The sequence below is a fragment of the Mytilus edulis genome, chromosome 7, assembly GCF_963676685.1.
Source record: "Mytilus edulis chromosome 7, xbMytEdul2.2, whole genome shotgun sequence".
Lineage (NCBI taxonomy): Eukaryota > Metazoa > Mollusca > Bivalvia > Mytilida > Mytilidae > Mytilus > Mytilus edulis.
Window position 1 is genome coordinate 36337495 of NC_092350.1, and position 17936 is coordinate 36355430.

The window sequence follows — 17936 nt, forward strand, 5'->3', positions numbered from 1 at the left end:
AAAAAAAAGATATACAGCTTTGATGTATGGGACACGGTACGTTCTATGAAGTAGATACAATGGATACGCATTGGGTAGTTGAAAGGATACCACAAACTCGGAGGGTGGGTGTTATTCACTTATCTTCTCAACAATGCAACGATTGTCCATTGTGTGTATTAAATGTAACTTTTTTCTTTGAGACATCTTTTCAAAATTATAGTTCGTGCACAATCTTAGTATGTTTTTGTGTTTTGTTAGATTGTTCCTTTTAAAATTGTTATATGATGATGACTGATGTACCCATATTTTGACTATTATATTTATTGTGTCTGTTTATTTAACGCATCAATGTAAATATGTCAGAAATTAATGAGACTGTCATTAAAGTGAGAGGGTTAGCGCTATAGAAACAGGTTTAATCCACCATTTTCTACATTTGAAAATGCCTGTACCAAGTCAGGAATATGACAGTTCTTGTCCATTCGTTTTTGATGCGTTTTGTTGTTTGATTTTGCCATGTGATTATGGACTTTCCGAATTGATTTTCCTTTAAGTTCAGTATTTTTATGTGATTTTACTTTTAGCCCTGTAACCAGTGAGTTCAAACCATCCCTTTTTTTCTTGATATAAGAAGATGTGGTATGAGTGGCAACTCTCCATCCCAGTCAAAATTTGTAAAAGTAAATAAATGTCAAAGTACGGCCTTCATCTTGCTCACACCAAACAGCAAGCTATAAAGGGTCCCCAAAATGACTAGTCAAAATCCATTTAAACAAGATTCAAAAGAAACAACCAGTAATTAGAAGTATACGGGTAGGGGATTCAAATTATACAATAATTAAAAGAAAAACGCATTTACTTTCAGTATACTTTATACTGAATTTCCAATGAGTTATTATGAATCTGAATATACATCCATAATTTACAAAATAAGATAAGAAAAAAAAGGTCAAAGGGAATGTTATCATTTTCTTTTGAAAACGTGAAATAGGCAATGATAAAGCAAACATCAAACTAAACCATCGTTTTAATTGCAATAATATCAACAAAAGCATACAAAATAATAATTAAAAACTAAAATTAAGAAAGGAAAAATCTTTTGTTTTCTATGTGCTCTCTTAATTCGTATTTTATTTGGCCTAATTTAACTGCTTTTATTAGTGTAAATAATGAGAACTGTGGTCGAAACGCGCGTCTGTCGTACGAAACAGTATCTTTCATGACTGTTTTGTTGTGTTCATCTTTTCGTCGTTTTTTTTCTGTCATTTCTTGTTGCTGCTTGAACATGACGAATATTTATTTGTGCAAGTTTTGAAATTATTCACATTTGAATATGTATTACTTATCGTCCTGGAATAGTAAATCGACCATTATTTATTTCCGGTTTTAGTGTAGTTCATTTTTAAAAATGGTATAGTAATTGTTTGCCGCGTTAATCGTTCAGGTAACGACCTTTTTACCTCAGGGGGATGATTTTTCTTAAACAATATATACTGATCCCTATTTTGATAAAAAAAAAAAAAAAAAAAAAAAAAAAAAAAAATATTGTGGTCAAGCAGATGGCCAAAAAAATCATGAATCCAGATTTCCCCCCATATCTTATAATGTTTAAACTTTTGTAGAGAAAAAGATTGGTAGAAAAAAATATTCTAACTCATTCAAAACAACATTACCCCTCCCTCTTTTTCCTCTTTTGAAGTTAAGGATTACTCCTTTACCCTTTTCCATCACAATCATGACTGCAAAATTGATGTTTGAACTGTGAGAATACAATCAATTTTAAGATCAGAACAAGGACGTCTGGCAGACAAATGTTAAAGTGGAAAATGGACAAATTTTGATTTTGAGACATTTTGGATATTTTGTAAGAGATTTTGTAAAATCATTGTTTTCTCGTATTTGAAATGATTGAAATTTCGTATTCAATACTATAATCGGCGATATTTTACTTTGTTCTATTGTTAATTGTTATCTAAGTGATATTTTTTTTCTGTAATCCGTTAATTGAATTTGTCACTCATTTAGAAAAAATATTTGTCAAGTCTATTTAAGTAATTTTTGGTTTAATTGTTTATAATTTCGATATGACAAATTGGATTTAGTACTACACTGAGCAGGTCAAACTCTGTACAATTGTATTCCATGCATGCTGAACTATTAAGTTATACATCGCTCTAACCAGAGTGGTCTTTGGTTGCAAAAGTTAGTCTCCGAGTCAAAGTCGGTACAGACTCGAAGTATTGTTAGTATTGTATGTGTGGTTCCAGGCCTACACAAAACCAGTCTCATGATACACCCAGTTATGGGTGGATTTTACATAGATAAATAAAATCGTATAATATAAGCAAAATGAGGATGATAAATTTGATGTATAACTGTTTGTGCTTCTTCGTTACATTTGTTGTTTTATAGTGATTAAGATGATAACACAATGTTGACTGCTGTACCCCTATTTTTGACATTTTTACCTATTGTGTCTGTTTGTTTTGTTCACGCATCGTTGACAATGTAATGGAATTTGATGCGACTGTCATACAAGTGAGAGGTTTAGCTAGATACCAGGTTCAATCCACCATTTTCTACATAAGAAAATTCCTGTTCCAAGTCAGGAATATGACAGTTGTTATCCATTCGTTTGATGTGTTTGAACTTTTGAATTTGCCATTTGATTTGGGACTTTCCCTTTTGATTTTTCCTCGGAGTACAATATTTTTGTGTTTTTACTTTTTATTATTTGTGACACAGAGAACATGGCAACATGATAAAAATCTCGTATTTAATAACTAAATGGATACCGAAGAAATTATTCCCCACAGATTCCAATTGATACGTAATAATGATTGGTGACATTGTCGATTATTGAAGAATTTAAATATTGATAATCACGATATATAATCAGGGTAGTAACTATTAAAGCATCTTTTTCAGCGTGACTTCTCATCAGGTAGGATTTTATTTATTTCATTGAAAGTCGTGTAATTCCCCCTTCTCTCCGAATTATTTTACCTGAATGTTGTAGATCGATAAAAAAAAAAACATTAAGAAAATGTAGTTTTAAGATAGACACTTTATACATCAATGATATATGTAACTTTTTTTTTTCTGGAGTAACATATGTGTTAAAAACCTATTCATTTGATGAACGCAGGCGGTAATCTAGGTGTTCATTTAACTGCTTCTTACTACTTTATTGCAGACACAAAATGCGAATATTGCCTCGTGGTAGGAGAAGAGAATCGTTTATCCTATTTTTGAGTACATGTAGTGTAATAGGATTTATAAAACTAAACAGTGTTATAGATGGATACCCACATACGTCTATAAACCTTGAAGGTCAGTTTAAATGTCAGTAATTTATTTTTAGATGATATATTTTCAAAACATAGGTGTCTGAACATTATGCTTATTATACAATTTATACATGTTACAGCAGTCTATTCCTCTAGCTTTAATAGTTCGACTGATAATTATTTATCTTTAACTATTGCTTATTCCAATCCAACGTGTAGTTATTCCACTTTAACTGTTTATCTTATACCTTTTTAACTGTTCATTATACCTCTTTGACTGTTCATTTTACCTCTTTGACTGTTGATTGTTGCTCTTTCACTGTTGATTGTTACTCTTTCACTGTTGATTGTTACTTTTTCACTGTTGATTGTTGCTCTTTCACTGTTGATTGTTGCTCTTTCACTGTTGATTGTTGCTCTTTCACTGTTGATTGTTGCTCTTTCACGGTTGATTGTTACTTTTTCACTGTTGATTGTTGCTCTTTCACTGTTGATTGTTGCTCTTTCACTGTTGATTGTTACTCTTTGACTGTTGATTGTTGCTCTTTTACTGTTGATTGTTGCTCTTTCACTGTTAATTGTTACTCTTTGACTGTTGATTGTTACTCTTTTACTGTTGATTGTTGCTCTTTCACTGTTGATTGTTACTCTTTGACTGTTGATTGTTGCTTTTTCACTGTTGATTGTTACTCTTTCACTGTTGATTGTTACTCTTTGACTGTTGATTGTTACTCTTTCACTGTTGATTGTTACTCTTTGACTGTTGATTGTTACTCTTTGACTGTTGATTGTTGCTCTTTCACTGTTGATTGTTACTCTTTGACTGTTGATTGTTACTCTTTTACTGTTGATTGTTGCTCTTTCACTGTTGATTGTTACTCTTTGACTGTTGATTGTTGCTTTTTCACTGTTGATTGTTACTCTTTCACTGTTGATTGTTACTCTTTGACTGTTGATTGTTACTCTTTCACTGTTGATTGTTACTCTTTGACTGTTGATTGTTACTCTTTGACTGTTGATTGTTGCTCTTTGACTGTTGATTGTTGCTCTTTCACTGTTGATTGTTACTCTTTCACTGTTGATTGTTGCTCTTTCACTGTTGATTGTTGCTCTTTCACTGTTGATTGTTGCTCTTTCACTGTTGATTGTTACTCTTTGACTGTTGATTGTTGCTCTTTTACTGTTGATTGTTGCTCTTTCACTGTTGATTGTTACTCTTTGACTGTTGATTGTTACTCTTTTACTGTTGATTGTTGCTCTTTCACTGTTGATTGTTACTCTTTGACTGTTGATTGTTGCTTTTTCACTGTTGATTGTTACTCTTTCACTGTTGATTGTTACTCTTTGACTGTTGATTGTTACTCTTTCACTGTTGATTGTTACTCTTTGACTGTTGATTGTTACTCTTTGACTGTTGATTGTTGCTCTTTCACTGTTGATTGTTGCTCTTTCACTATTGATTGTTGCTCTTTCACTGTTGATTGTTACTCTTTGACTGTTGATTGTTGCTCTTTCACTGTTGATTGTTACTCTTTGACTGTTGATTGTTGCTCTTTCACTGTTGATTGTTACTCTTTGACTGTTGATTGTTGCTCTTTCACTGTTGATTGTTACTTTTTCACTGTTGATTGTTGCTCTTTCACTGTTGATTGTTACTTTTTCACTGTTGATTGTTGCTCTTTCACTGTTGATTGTTACTCTTTCGCTGTTGATTGTTGCTCTTTCACTGTTGATTGTTGCTCTTTCACTGTTGATTGTTACTCTTTGACTGTTGATTGTTGCTCTTTCACTGTTGATTGTTACTCTTTGACTGTTGATTGTTGCTCTTTCACTGTTGATTGTTACTCTTTGACTGTTGATTGTTACTCTTTGACTGTTGATTGTTACTCTTTGACTGTTGATTGTTACTCTTTCACTGTTGATTGTTACTCTTTGACTGTTGATTGTTACTCTTTGACTGTTGATTGTTACTCTTTGACTGTTGATTGTTACTCTTTCACTGTTGATTGTTACTCTGACTGTTGATTGTTACTCTTTCACTGTTGATTGTTACTCTTTGACTGTTGATTGTTGCTCTTTCACTGTTGATTGTACTCTTTGACTGTTGATTGTTGCTCTTTCACTGTTGATTGTTACTCTTTGACTGTTGATTGTTACTCTTTCACTGTTGCTCTTTGACTGTTGATTGTTGCTCTTTCACTGTTGATTGTTACTCTGACTGTTGATTGTTACTCTTTGACTGTTGATTGTTGCTCTTTCACTGTTGATTGTTGCTCTTTCACTGTTGATTGTTACTCTTTCACTGTTGATTGTTACTCTTTTACTGATTATCCTGGTTATTCCTTTTCAAATTGTGATTGTTCTGGTTATTAATCTTTAAACTTATTTTCCTCTTTAACTTTTGGTTATTCCACTTCAAATGTTGACTATACATTTTTTTGTACCTGCATTAATGTTGATTATTCTAATTATTTTTGTTATTCCTCTTTATCTTTTAATTTTGTGTGTTTCCTCTTTACCTTTTGATTATTCCTCTTTAACTTGTAATCCTATACTTTCCTCTTTACCTTTTTATTATTCCTCTTTAACTTGTAATCCTATACTTTCCTCTTTACCTTTTGATTATTCCTCTTTAACTTGTTATCCTATACTTTCCTGTTTACCTTTTGGTTATTCCACTACAACTGTTGACTACACATGAATTACTGTTGATTATTCAACTTTTATTGCTAATTATTCTGGTTATTCCTCTTTAACTGATTATTCTTGTTATTACTATTTCTATTTAACTGTCGATTATCTGTTATTTTTGTTTTTACATTTCATTTACAGTACGTAACATTAATAACGTACTCAAACCCTGTGCCATTGAGGTCGAATTACAACACACCTTCTCCGTAGTCTCGACCTCGTTTTGATTGCGTGAGGTCGTCTGTTCGAACGCCGATCGGGTCAAATGAAAAACTTCAAATTAGAACTTGCTTCTCCTCTTAGCACTCGTTGTGTAAAAGTAAGAGCAAAGACTGGTCGGTACGGAGTAAGTGTTAAAATGTGTCTGGTCAGGTGACTGGTCTAGAGCTTCTTCTGGTCTTTTACGTTGGGAACTCGCTCTTTTAAGATATGGCTCAGTGTGTCAGTCTTGTATACAAACAACAGAATTAATGTTCATGTCATATTTTATAATTCCGTCCTGAATATGCATTCAACTTTCTACTTGACGTTCAACAGCCACCCGTCATCGTCATCGAAATAGAACTCATCAACAATTTCGCCTCAAAAGAGAGATAGAAAAACCATAATCGCATCTCGATATCAAACATGTTTCAACATTCTTTACATACATGTACCTCGTGATAGACATAAACGACTTTTCTAACCAAAAGACACTTAACGTCAGGGTACCCAAATTGCACCTATTTTGACAGTTTTTTAACCTACGTTCATTTATACTTCAGACAAAAGTTTTCATTCTACGTTTATTTTGTAGATGTATCATTATTCATTATATGGTTTCACAAATTTAATTTTGAATCCATATGGAGTCATAGAAAAATTGGTCTAAACTGACCTCCATACCATCAATGATTCAGAAATGAGGAGTACCCAAATTGCATCCATGCTTAAATTCGCATCGTCAAAAGTATAATAACAGAGCTTTTGTTTAATTAGGGCCCCGCCAAAGGCGGGTCGCCCTATAGTGACCAGTCTGTCCGTCCGTCCGTCCATCCGTCCGTAACACTTTGTAATAACTTTGTGTCCGCTCCATATCTAGAGAACCATTATGATTTCTTACTTTATACTTACATGTTTATTAACCACCACCAGAGGGTGTGTCATGATGTATGTACAACTTCCTAGGTCAAAGGTCAAGGTAAAAAAACTTTGGTTTCAGTTGACAACCCTGTGTCCTGTGGTGAAGATCGTGTCCGCTCTATATCTTGAGAACCGTTATGATTTCAAAGTTTATACTTGACATGTATATGAACCAACACCAGAGGGTGTGTCATAATTTATGAACGACTGCCTAGGGCAAAGTTCAAGGTCAAAAACTTTGGTTTCAGTTGACAACCCCATGTCCTATGGTAAAGATCGTGTCCGCTCTACATCTTAAGAACAGTTATCATTTCAAAGTTTATACTTGACATGTATATAAACCAACACCATAGGGTGTGTCATTATTTATGTGCAACTTCCTAGGTCAAAGGTCAAGGTCAAAAACTTTGGTTTCAGTTGACAACCCCATGTCCTATGGTAAAGATCGTGTCCGCTCTACATCTTGAAAACCGTTATCATTTCAAAGTTTATACTTGACATGTATATAAACCAACACCAAAGGGTGTGTCATAATTTATGTGCAACTTCCTAGGTCAAAGGTCAAGGTCAAAAACTTTGGTTTCAGTTGACAACCCCGTGTCCTATGGTAAAGATCATGTCCGCTCTATATCTTGAGAACCGTTATCATTTCAAAGTTTATACTTGACATGTTTATAAAACAACACCAAAGGGTGTGTCATAATTTATTTACAACTTCCTAGGTCAAAGGTCAAGGTCAAAAACTTTGATTTCAGTTGACAAACCCATGTCCTATGGTAAAGATACAATTTTTTAATGCACATTATTCACAGTGGGTCCCACAGAGATGGCTCCCATCTCAATGATATCTAGTTTTTTCAAATATTTTGAACAATTGGATATTAGTCCATGCTTACTCTTCGTTTTTTAAGAAAATGATACTTGTAACATATTGTATTTGCTCATTTTAAAAAGATGACGTTTTGATGACGTCGCATGGTGATTTTTCAGTAGATTTTGCTTTTTCAGTAAACACTTCATTTGTTGATAAATACTTTGAACAATTTGTGCATATCTAAATATTTTTATCTATGTTGAAAGATGTGCATAGTATCAAATTATAAAAATACAAATTGTTTAGTCTCTAGGAAATCTTGTAAGATTTCCGCTTCTTAAATACAATGCAAGTATTTCCTGTCTAAGAAACATTAATGTATTAACATTTTACCAAACATACTACATTATGTTTATTTTGTTGATCCATTTTCATTATTGTCTTAATTTAATAATGTATTGAAATTTATATTTAGCCTTTTAAGAAGGAGATTATTTTTGAAAAGTACAAGTCGAAATAATTCAATATATAAAATAAAGTTTTTTAGTCTGCACACTGATTAATACAACAAAACTGTTTTTTTTTTCTCAGGCACAAGATTGCATGTATGTTTCATTTTTCTTATTCATTTATTTTGGAGTAGGGGTTTATATCATAACACGTTTATTTTAACACCAAACGCAATAGAACGGTTTATTATGCATACCTTAAAGAAACATTTCCTAAGATCAGTTCATCTACAAAATGTCCCAATAATGTTAGAAATTTCTATAGTTAGTTATATACTATACTCTAAAAACTAAAGTTAATCCAATATGCACATCTTTATTGGTACTTCACTCAAGTTTCTTTACACTGCACCAGTAGCCTTATATCTCCTACTTCACTAGAAAAAACACACAAGTTAAGTTAGGGAGAAAATCAGTAGCTTACATAATAGTTACTTTATCGCCTATTTGGGACAAAATTTTTATTATCCTAGTATAATTTCCTTATACCTTAATAGAAAAATAATTTCTTAACTTAATAGAACAACTTAGCCATTTTTATCAACCCTTAAGTTTCCTTTACAAACTTAAATATAAGTATTTCTGCAAAAAATATCAGAACACAAGGCTTACTTAACATTAAATTATCATATTAAACCTTAAACTTTTGATTAATAGTAACTTAACAAATTTATTTATTTTATTTTAAACTATTTAATGATTTTAAATGACTTTAAATGATATCCAATTAAAATAAATAGAAAAACGTAAACAGAGAGAACGTATGTTTTCCGGATTTTATTGTTATGCAGATTTTTTTGTAAACTATATAGATTGTAATAATATATTAACCACTTTTGAAACTTATAACAAGTTTATCTTGTGAATCCCCTGGTTCATTTGATAATTCACACACAGGGATAAACCTATCTGGGATAGTTGTACCTTTTAGGGTATTTGTTAACAACCAATAGTGCAATAAACTGAATAATTATTAAAAAAAAAAAAAACTGAAAAAAAATATTAAAAAAAAACCATGTTAAAGTTGACTTTATACAATCATAACAGACTATATGCGTAAAAACTGTCGTATTTATTATGGGAGTAAATACGCACACAATAATAGACGTCAACCCCAATCCCAGTGACTAACTAAAATGTATATGTTTTAAATTGTGTTTTTTTTTCAGGTGAAAATAAAGATGTCTTGCTGAATAAGGTACGAATTAAACCCCAGCATTTAAAAACATTTTTACTTGTGCATTCACCATAATTCTGAAGTAAAAAAGAAATATTTGCTACTACATTATAGTTTTTTTGGGGCTTAATTCTGATACATGTCAAGTTGGAATTTATAATGAAACTTATACCTTTTTCTGTAAATATGAAAAGCTTTTTTTGAAACCTGTACTGTATTAAGACATCGAAAATAACCATTATGACTATCGAGTTGAATTATGACTTTGTCTTTATTATTAAAAAGCATTGTATTTAAAATACTTTAATAAAATATCAAGTTCGAAATGGATCTCTGTATATAAAGACAACAGTAGTATACCACTGTTTGAAACCCTGCAATGATATCAAGGTTCAAATGACGACTAAACTTCCGGTAGAAATTGAATCGGTACAAATCAGTGACATACAATCGTACTACAGACGTTCATATATATACATTGTAAGAAGATGTGGTATGAGTGCAAATACACGAGATAACTCTCCATCCAAGTCACACTTTGTAAGAAAAGGCAAATCATTATATGTCAAAGTACGGTTTTCAACACGGAGCCTTGGCTCCCATCGCACAGGAAGCCATTAAGGGCCACAAGAATGACAACTGTAAAATAATTCAAACGAGAAAACAAATAGCCGAATCTATATAAAAACGAAAAACGCTTATAAAACACATCAATAAACAACAACCATCAAGTTCCTGATTTAAGACAGGTGCAAACAAATGCGTTTTTATAGGTACCAACCTTCACCCTTACCTGACACAATAGTATATTAAATAGTTATCAAAGGTACCAGGGTTATAATTTAATACGCCAGACGCGCGTTTCGTCTACATAAGACTCATCAGTGACGCTCATATCAAAACAGTTAAATAGCCAAACAAGTACAAAGTTGAAGAGCATTGAGGACAAATTGATGAACTAAGGTCAAACTTAATGTATTACACCTGCTGGTACCAGCATTTATCTGATAGCCTCTAAAATTTAATATAAAACGTGTCAAATATATACCTGTGATAACTATATATATACAAAGCTACCGTTTTTTTACAGAATTACACAGCTATAGTGATTCAGAACAGTACTAAAAGAATGAAAACAAGTATAAATGTAACCAGTCAAAGTACAACAAGCAAAGCACTATTACAATTGGTTACAAAATCGCCTCATTCTGAAACATTGGTAATGTATACAAGTTTTAAATATTTATGTCATATATCCATAATTTGTTAAAATTGCAAATTACACTTTAATGTATAACTGTACTATACTTTGAAAGAGTCAAATGCACATTTTCATCTTCATTATTTCTAGTATGTACACAAATGATTTATTATTAATTTATAGAATTAATTATATCCCTTATAGTTCCTAATGTAATATGTTTTACAAGAATGCATGAATGCGTCAGGTAGATTGATCGTAACATAAACCAATCTCTGAATAAAGGCAACAGTAGTATACCGCTGTTCGAAAGTCATAAATCGATTGAGAGAAAACAAATCCGGGTAACAAACTAAAACTGAGGTAAACACATCAATTATAAGAGGAAAACAACGAAACACCAGACACACTGAATTTCAACAAAAAAAACAACACGACAATGCAACACACACAGATAAGATAACAACTGCTATCTAATGCATTAAATAGTATTAAGAGGAGATAGTACAAAACATGCTGTTTTATTCTTCCTATTATTTTAAATGTTGACAGAAAACAACTATACTAACTCCGGGATCCACAGAGTTCACGTTAAATTTCAGTGTTAGTGCATCATTACAGTATGGTCATTTCAGACCACAAAAAGGTATGTACATATTATGTAGTTCTGAAATCTTAGGGTCCTGTATACGATTCGTTTCTTTGTACATGTATGTCAAAGAATTGTGTTTACACAAAATGAATGATCTAATTATGTTTTTGAACCCCATTGAAAGAAATAAACTTTCATATGAATTTGAGATTTAAACTGAAAATGCTCATTAGGACCCAACCTTCTGTTTAACACCAGAAAAAGACAGAACAAAGGTATGACTATTCGGCACTTATAACATTATTTAACAAAATTAGAAACTAAAAAATGCCAACCTGCTGAAACTTGCAGTTTAATAAACGAATTCCAAATCCAGAGTTCAGCTGATAAATGAACCAATAGAGCAACTTTTTAAAAATATTACACCTTTTACATTTTTTTTAAATTTAAAAAAAAAAAACATTTTCCATTCTGACCACTATCCAATCTTTCTCAATGATGTCAAGTATCTGAATTTGCTTGTATTGAATACACAAAGTGAGTTATTTGAACATTACCAAATATGTTATGATAAAATTGAGAATGGAAATGGGGAATGTTTCAAAGAGACCACAACCCGACCGTAGAACAGACAACAGCCGAAGGCGATCAATGGGACATTCAGTTTCAACATATAGGTGGATGTTAAGCTATTTGCTAAACTCAACTTTGATTTAATATTATTATGGTTCAACCTACCTTTCTTTTTTATTTTTTTGCACTGACACCATTAATCATTTGAAAACTTTTGTAGGTTTCCTTACGATTGCCATCCCATCAGTAAAAAGAGAAAGATATAACTACATCCATAAAACGATCGACTCGTTATTAGCGAATTCGTCACCAAAAGATAAGGAAACGGTTACTATAGTGATAATGTTTAACGATGATGATACTGAATGGAACAATGAACGAGCATTAAACGTTTCAGAAACGTATGATGAATACATACAATCTGGACATATTCAGGTCATAACTTTACCGCCACAACAATATCCGGATTTTAATATAATGCCAACGACGTATAACGATAGCGTCGAACGTCTAAAGTGGAGAAGTAAACAAAATATTCACTATGCATTTTTATTTAAATATTGTCATAATATCTCAGACTTTTACATGCATTTAGAAGATGATGTTGTTGCAGCCAAAAATTATATTCAAGACATTAGGAAATATAAACGAATTTTTATGAACAATTGGTTTTTAATTAGATTTTCAAATATGGGATTTATCGGAATATTTTTTAAATCATCTAACTTATTGACAATTTCTGATTTCTTTCTATTGTTTTATGCCGTACAACCTTGCGACTTTTTAATGAACATAATTGCAAAAATAAAACTGCAAGAAAAAGAAATACGATATCGTCCAAGTTTGTTTCAACATCATGGTATAATCTCATCTTTAAAGAATAAAAAGCAGCTCATTGTAGACCGTTATTTCAAAGGATCAAAAATTACAAGACGCAAAAAGTATTACAATTTGAATCCACCAGCAGAAGTGGACACGACTATGGTAGTATACGAGACATATACAGCTGATAAAGCTTATCTTATAAATGATAAATATTTTTGGGCAGTAAGTCCTCAAAAAGGACAAACATATACAGTCGTACTGAAGGAGCAACAGACTTTAAAGGCTCTCGTTATTGTTGGAGCCTATCCAACAAAAAAGACAGATTATATTCAAAATGGAGAAGTGCAGATATCCTCATCCCAGCACTGTTCTGATTGGATAAAGCTTGGAGAGTTGACAAAAGGATCGTTTGATAGTGCAAAGGTAAAAAATCCAGACATTCCAGTTCTGTTGAGGAACATAACTTGTATTCAAATCGAGGTCACAAAATCGCAGAATGAATGGGCCATTATAAGTGAACTAGCATTGAAACTAGACGAATAGACGACGTAAATATGAATAAAAATAAATAATTGTTTTTATTTCTTATGACATTTACGATATCAATTTTTCAGTTTTATGAAAATGCAAATTACCTCTGCTGGTTTTTATGCTTTATATACACATGGTTTAATCGGTGCTTAAAGCTTACTTAAGCATGAAATAACATGACGGGTGGTGCTTTCTTAGCAGGATATGATAACCGGGTTTCGTCCCATTTGCATCGGTCTCTGTTTGCTACCTTAATTGACAGGTAAAAGAAATTCCAAATAAAAGAACAATTCTGGAACAATAGTAAAAGCATTTTATACTTTGTGTAATCTAACTTAAAGTTTCTATAGGAACTTTTGTAATGATGAACACATATACATAAACGTTAACAGTGTTTTTACGATCAGCTTTGAGTGTTCAAATTAAAAGTTATAACAAAATTGGTAAAAAAGAACATTTTTTCACTTGTGCTATTCAAATTCATAGATATCAGTTTAATTTTTAAACACAATTTGATATCATAAACAGAATTAATCTCTGTAAACTTCAAAATGATCAGATTTCACACAATTTGATATGCAGGTACAATATGATATCGTCAACTGATTTCTTGTGTCAAAACGTATCGTCAGCTTGTACGACCTTTAAAATTGCGAAAACCCCATCCCATAGGTAAAATGTAAACGAAAAGAAAAACGAGAAATAATTCAACTGGTTCTGAAATGCATCCTGATAAAATTATGTTGCCTGTAATAACAGCACATGACTTTTTATAGCTGACTTTGCGGTATTGAATCACTGTTGAAGGCCATACGAGTTTTTTGGAAAACTGACTACAGACTTTTCCATGGTAAATTTTTGTATTTTATGGGTGGATCAAAACGTATTGGACACATTACAGATGACTTGTTAGAGCGCAGAATAGCCGATCCCCAAGGCGCAGGAATCCAGGTATTCTTTATCCTGTATTGAATATGTTACGTAACCAATACAATGATGAGTTTATGTTATGTGCTGACGGAAAAAAAGATAACAGAAACGGTAGATGGCAAGAAACGAGATGTTGATTATGTTCGGTTTTGAAGATTTAAGGAAAGCAAACACTACTAGTAAACCAAATAAATATTTTGAATGAAATTACTAACTTTTTATAAGGCAAACTATTATTTGGTACTGTTTTTGGAACTTTCTCTTTGTAAAAGGGTACATGCAGACCTTATGTTGAAGGTCTACGACTGAAAGACTGTGAAGAGCTCGCCATACGCCAGAAATTGTGTCTTCAAAAGTTTGAAAGAATGGCAGGTGACAATTGGCGTTAATCGAGATTTGTTTTTGGATTACAGGCGTCATTGTGTCAGCTAACGAAACTTGTGGGAAATGGCCTTTCTTGTATCAATTCGATTCTTTCTAGTGCAAGTGCAAGTGACATATTTGGAACACATTCACATTATGTTAATGAAAGCACAGTAGACATACATCTCGTATCGGGGAAACCATGTGTTTCAACGTTAGAACCAAGATATCTAAAGCAGAGGTCAGACTTTTGGATATCAAGGTTCAATAGCGATGAAGTCTGATAGTATATTTTGCCTTGGAATTGCAATATTAATTCCTGCGTCTTGGGGCTCGGCCATTCCGCGCTTACACAAGTTTTTTGTAATGTGTCTAATAGGTTTTTTGTCCACCCATAAAATATAAAAATTTACCGTGAAAAAGTCTGTAGCAAGTTTTCCAAAATCTCTTTGTTGTTTCCCGATACCACATTTCCGATGCTATTCTTTTGGACATAAATCTGACCGTCTCCAGGAAAAGAAGAAGAGAAATATTATCTAAACATTTTTATTTTTATTTTATTTTACCATTTGGATAAAATAAGAATAGTAGTGTCATCGTCTTCAGGTCTCCTTGATGATAAAGATGCCGGTGAGTGTTTCATTAGAGAGAGTAATCAAAATTGCTTATGAGTAAGTATTTTTTGTGGCGTGCAAAAATACTTTTGAGAGGAACCTGATGATGAACGTTGATGGAGTTTGACTGGTGGCTTCAGACAAATCTTATATGGAGCTTTGCTCTATGTTTCTGTGCCTTGAGCCACAGTCCTGACTTTTTTCTGACCACGATAGTGACTAAAATGGAAACGAAATCATTTTCCACGTTTAAAAACATTTACTTTTTATGAAATCAAAAGCAAAATCTGACACCCCGAGCAACACTTTGTATTTTGATGAAAAATTAGTTTTAAAACCAATTAATTTAAAGTAAAAAGCTAGTACATTGTATTTGGTTAAATTCCATGATATGAATTCTATTCTATATAAATGATACGTGGGGAACTCGTCTAAAGTAGTTTTTATCCTGAAATTTGCATATGAAGCCTCAAAATCTGCAACACGGAAAAGTATGTATTTCAGAAAACAGAGCATAAAAATAACTGTTTCTGCTTGCAGGCAATAAATTATGCTTCAGTTCCTAATAAAGAAATAGTGACTGATTTCATGTATATTTTTATAGTAACGCACCAATTACTTACATGCTAACTAAAAAGTGAAATACTGAACTTTGAGGAAATTTAAAACGGAAAGTCCCTTATAAAATGGCAAAATCAAATGATAAAGCACATCAAACGAATGGACTAGAACTGTCATATTCCTGACCTGGTACAGGCATTCTCAAATGTAGAAAATGGTGGATTGAACCTGGTTTTATAGCGCTAAAACTCTCACTTATATGACAGTCGCAATATTTGCCCACCCAAAATCAAAATGCAGAAATCGATGGGTCTCTGTGAAAACTGTTAAAATATGGAAAAATAAAGGTTGGCAGGTAGGTGAAACTTACATAAATGAAGAGATAAATGAAAAATACACAGATTGATGCCCGATTTATATAAATCCAAGGCCCTCAATCGGCACCAGAAGCGACGAAGCAGCGCATCTATTTTGGGTGGGCAAATATCAACTTTTTGATATGGGACGAGCTCTGACGTCCCACGACCCCAGCTTGTCTGGCAAAACAGCCGTTGGACGTCAGAGTAATCTCGGACTATCTTCAACAGTACAGAAAATAAATAATTTGTCCTCTTAGTTAAAAAAATAAATAAATAACCGATCTAAAACAAATCCTCTCCCCCCCCTTCCCAATTTTTTTTTTAATTAAATGGTCCTCCCCTTGTGTAAGTAGTTACTACTAGCCAGTCGACACTTAGGTTGTGAGTACGACCCGCTCGTTCGGGTGCACTCGATTACAATCTCAATTAAATATGATTGTCAACTTGATTTTCATATCGAAGGTCTGTGGTTTTCATCGGGCACTGGGGATTCCTCCACCAATAAAAACTGGCCGCCACGAAATAGCGCAAAAGTGGCGTTTAAACACAAAAAATCAAAAACTTTTTTTTTTCAATACACAGTCTCCAATGTTAAAAATTTGGTGTTTTTTTTTTTGTTTTTTTTTTTTTAAAGTAAACAGTGTGTTTGGTTCGGCAATGAGGTATTTTAAGTGCCGATCTATATAATTTTGACAGTTAATCTGTAAACAGAAAATATCCGATTGTTTTTTATTCACATATTTTATTAGATATAAAAAAAATGTAGTATGATTGCCAATGAGACAACTCTCCACAAGAGACCAAATGACACAGAAATTAACAACTATATGTCACCGTACGGCTTAAAAAAAAGCAACGCCCGTACCGCATAGTCGACTATAAAAGGCCCCGAATTGACAAATTTAAAACAATTCAAACGAGAAAACTAACAGCCTAATTTATATAAAAAAAAATGAACGAAAAACAAATATGTACATGCACATGAACAAACGACAACCACTGAATTACAGGTTTCTTACTTGGGACAGGTACATACCTATACAGAATGTAATGGTGTTAAACGTGTTTTTGGGATCCCAGAATCCACCTGTCTTGTTGAAGACTGTTGCCCTGCAATTTATCTGTCTTTTGAGGAAGACTGTTGCCCTCCAATCAACTTTTCGTTATTTTTTTTGCTTGGTTAATTTGTCACTGACGTATTCCCTACATTCCCATTTATAAATATAGGTTTTTAAACCATGTAAAAACGTAGGATCAGCTTTTTCTGAGTGCACGGCAAGTCTTTATTAAACCACTTAAACGAGCATAAGACCAATATAGGTAAACCAGCTTACATACAACAGTTGATAATAAAACGAAAAGTTTGAAGTAGAAAGAATCATTGGCTAAAAAAAGAAAAAAGGCAAACAGACAAAAATAGTACACAAAACACAACATAGAAAACCAAAGATTAAGCAACACGATCCCTACAAAAACAAAGGTTGATCACAGGGCGAGCAGATCCTGCTCCACATGTGGCATCCGTCGTGTTTCTCATGTAAGTACAAACCCGGAAACAAGTCTAATTCGGTAGGTGACATTCGTGAAAAGGGAACAGGATTGTAGTGAAGACATTAGGAACATATCCGCTATCATCTGTAAAACTGATATTTCATAAACCGTGATGTAGCTATATATATTCATAAGCTGAAAATGACAGTTAACTGCAATTGAATCATACCAATACCGGAGCACTTGTATTCGGTCTATGAAATCCTTTAGGACTGGTAATATACACGAACAACAGTACTGCAGATTTCCAT

At 32.7% G+C, this 17936-nt stretch overlaps 1 protein-coding gene across 8 annotated transcripts in view; it reads left to right on the plus strand.

Annotated features, from left to right (window-relative positions):
- Positions 1-13353, plus strand: part of LOC139481379 (alpha-1,3-mannosyl-glycoprotein 4-beta-N-acetylglucosaminyltransferase C-like) — a 53274-nt gene extending 39921 nt beyond the window's left edge. For all 8 annotated transcript variants that reach the window (XM_071264688.1, XM_071264686.1, XM_071264687.1 and 5 more), the window contains 5 exons: positions 3179-3315; positions 9578-9606; positions 10676-10804; positions 11339-11432; positions 12172-13353. In XM_071264688.1, coding sequence (XP_071120789.1) covers positions 3186-3315; positions 9578-9606; positions 10676-10804; positions 11339-11432; positions 12172-13319 — 1530 coding nt within the window. In that variant the 5' untranslated portion in view covers positions 3179-3185 and the 3' untranslated portion in view covers positions 13320-13353. The remainder of the gene's footprint in view (positions 1-3178; positions 3316-9577; positions 9607-10675; positions 10805-11338; positions 11433-12171) is intronic.
- Positions 13354-17936: the final 4583 nt, after the last annotated feature.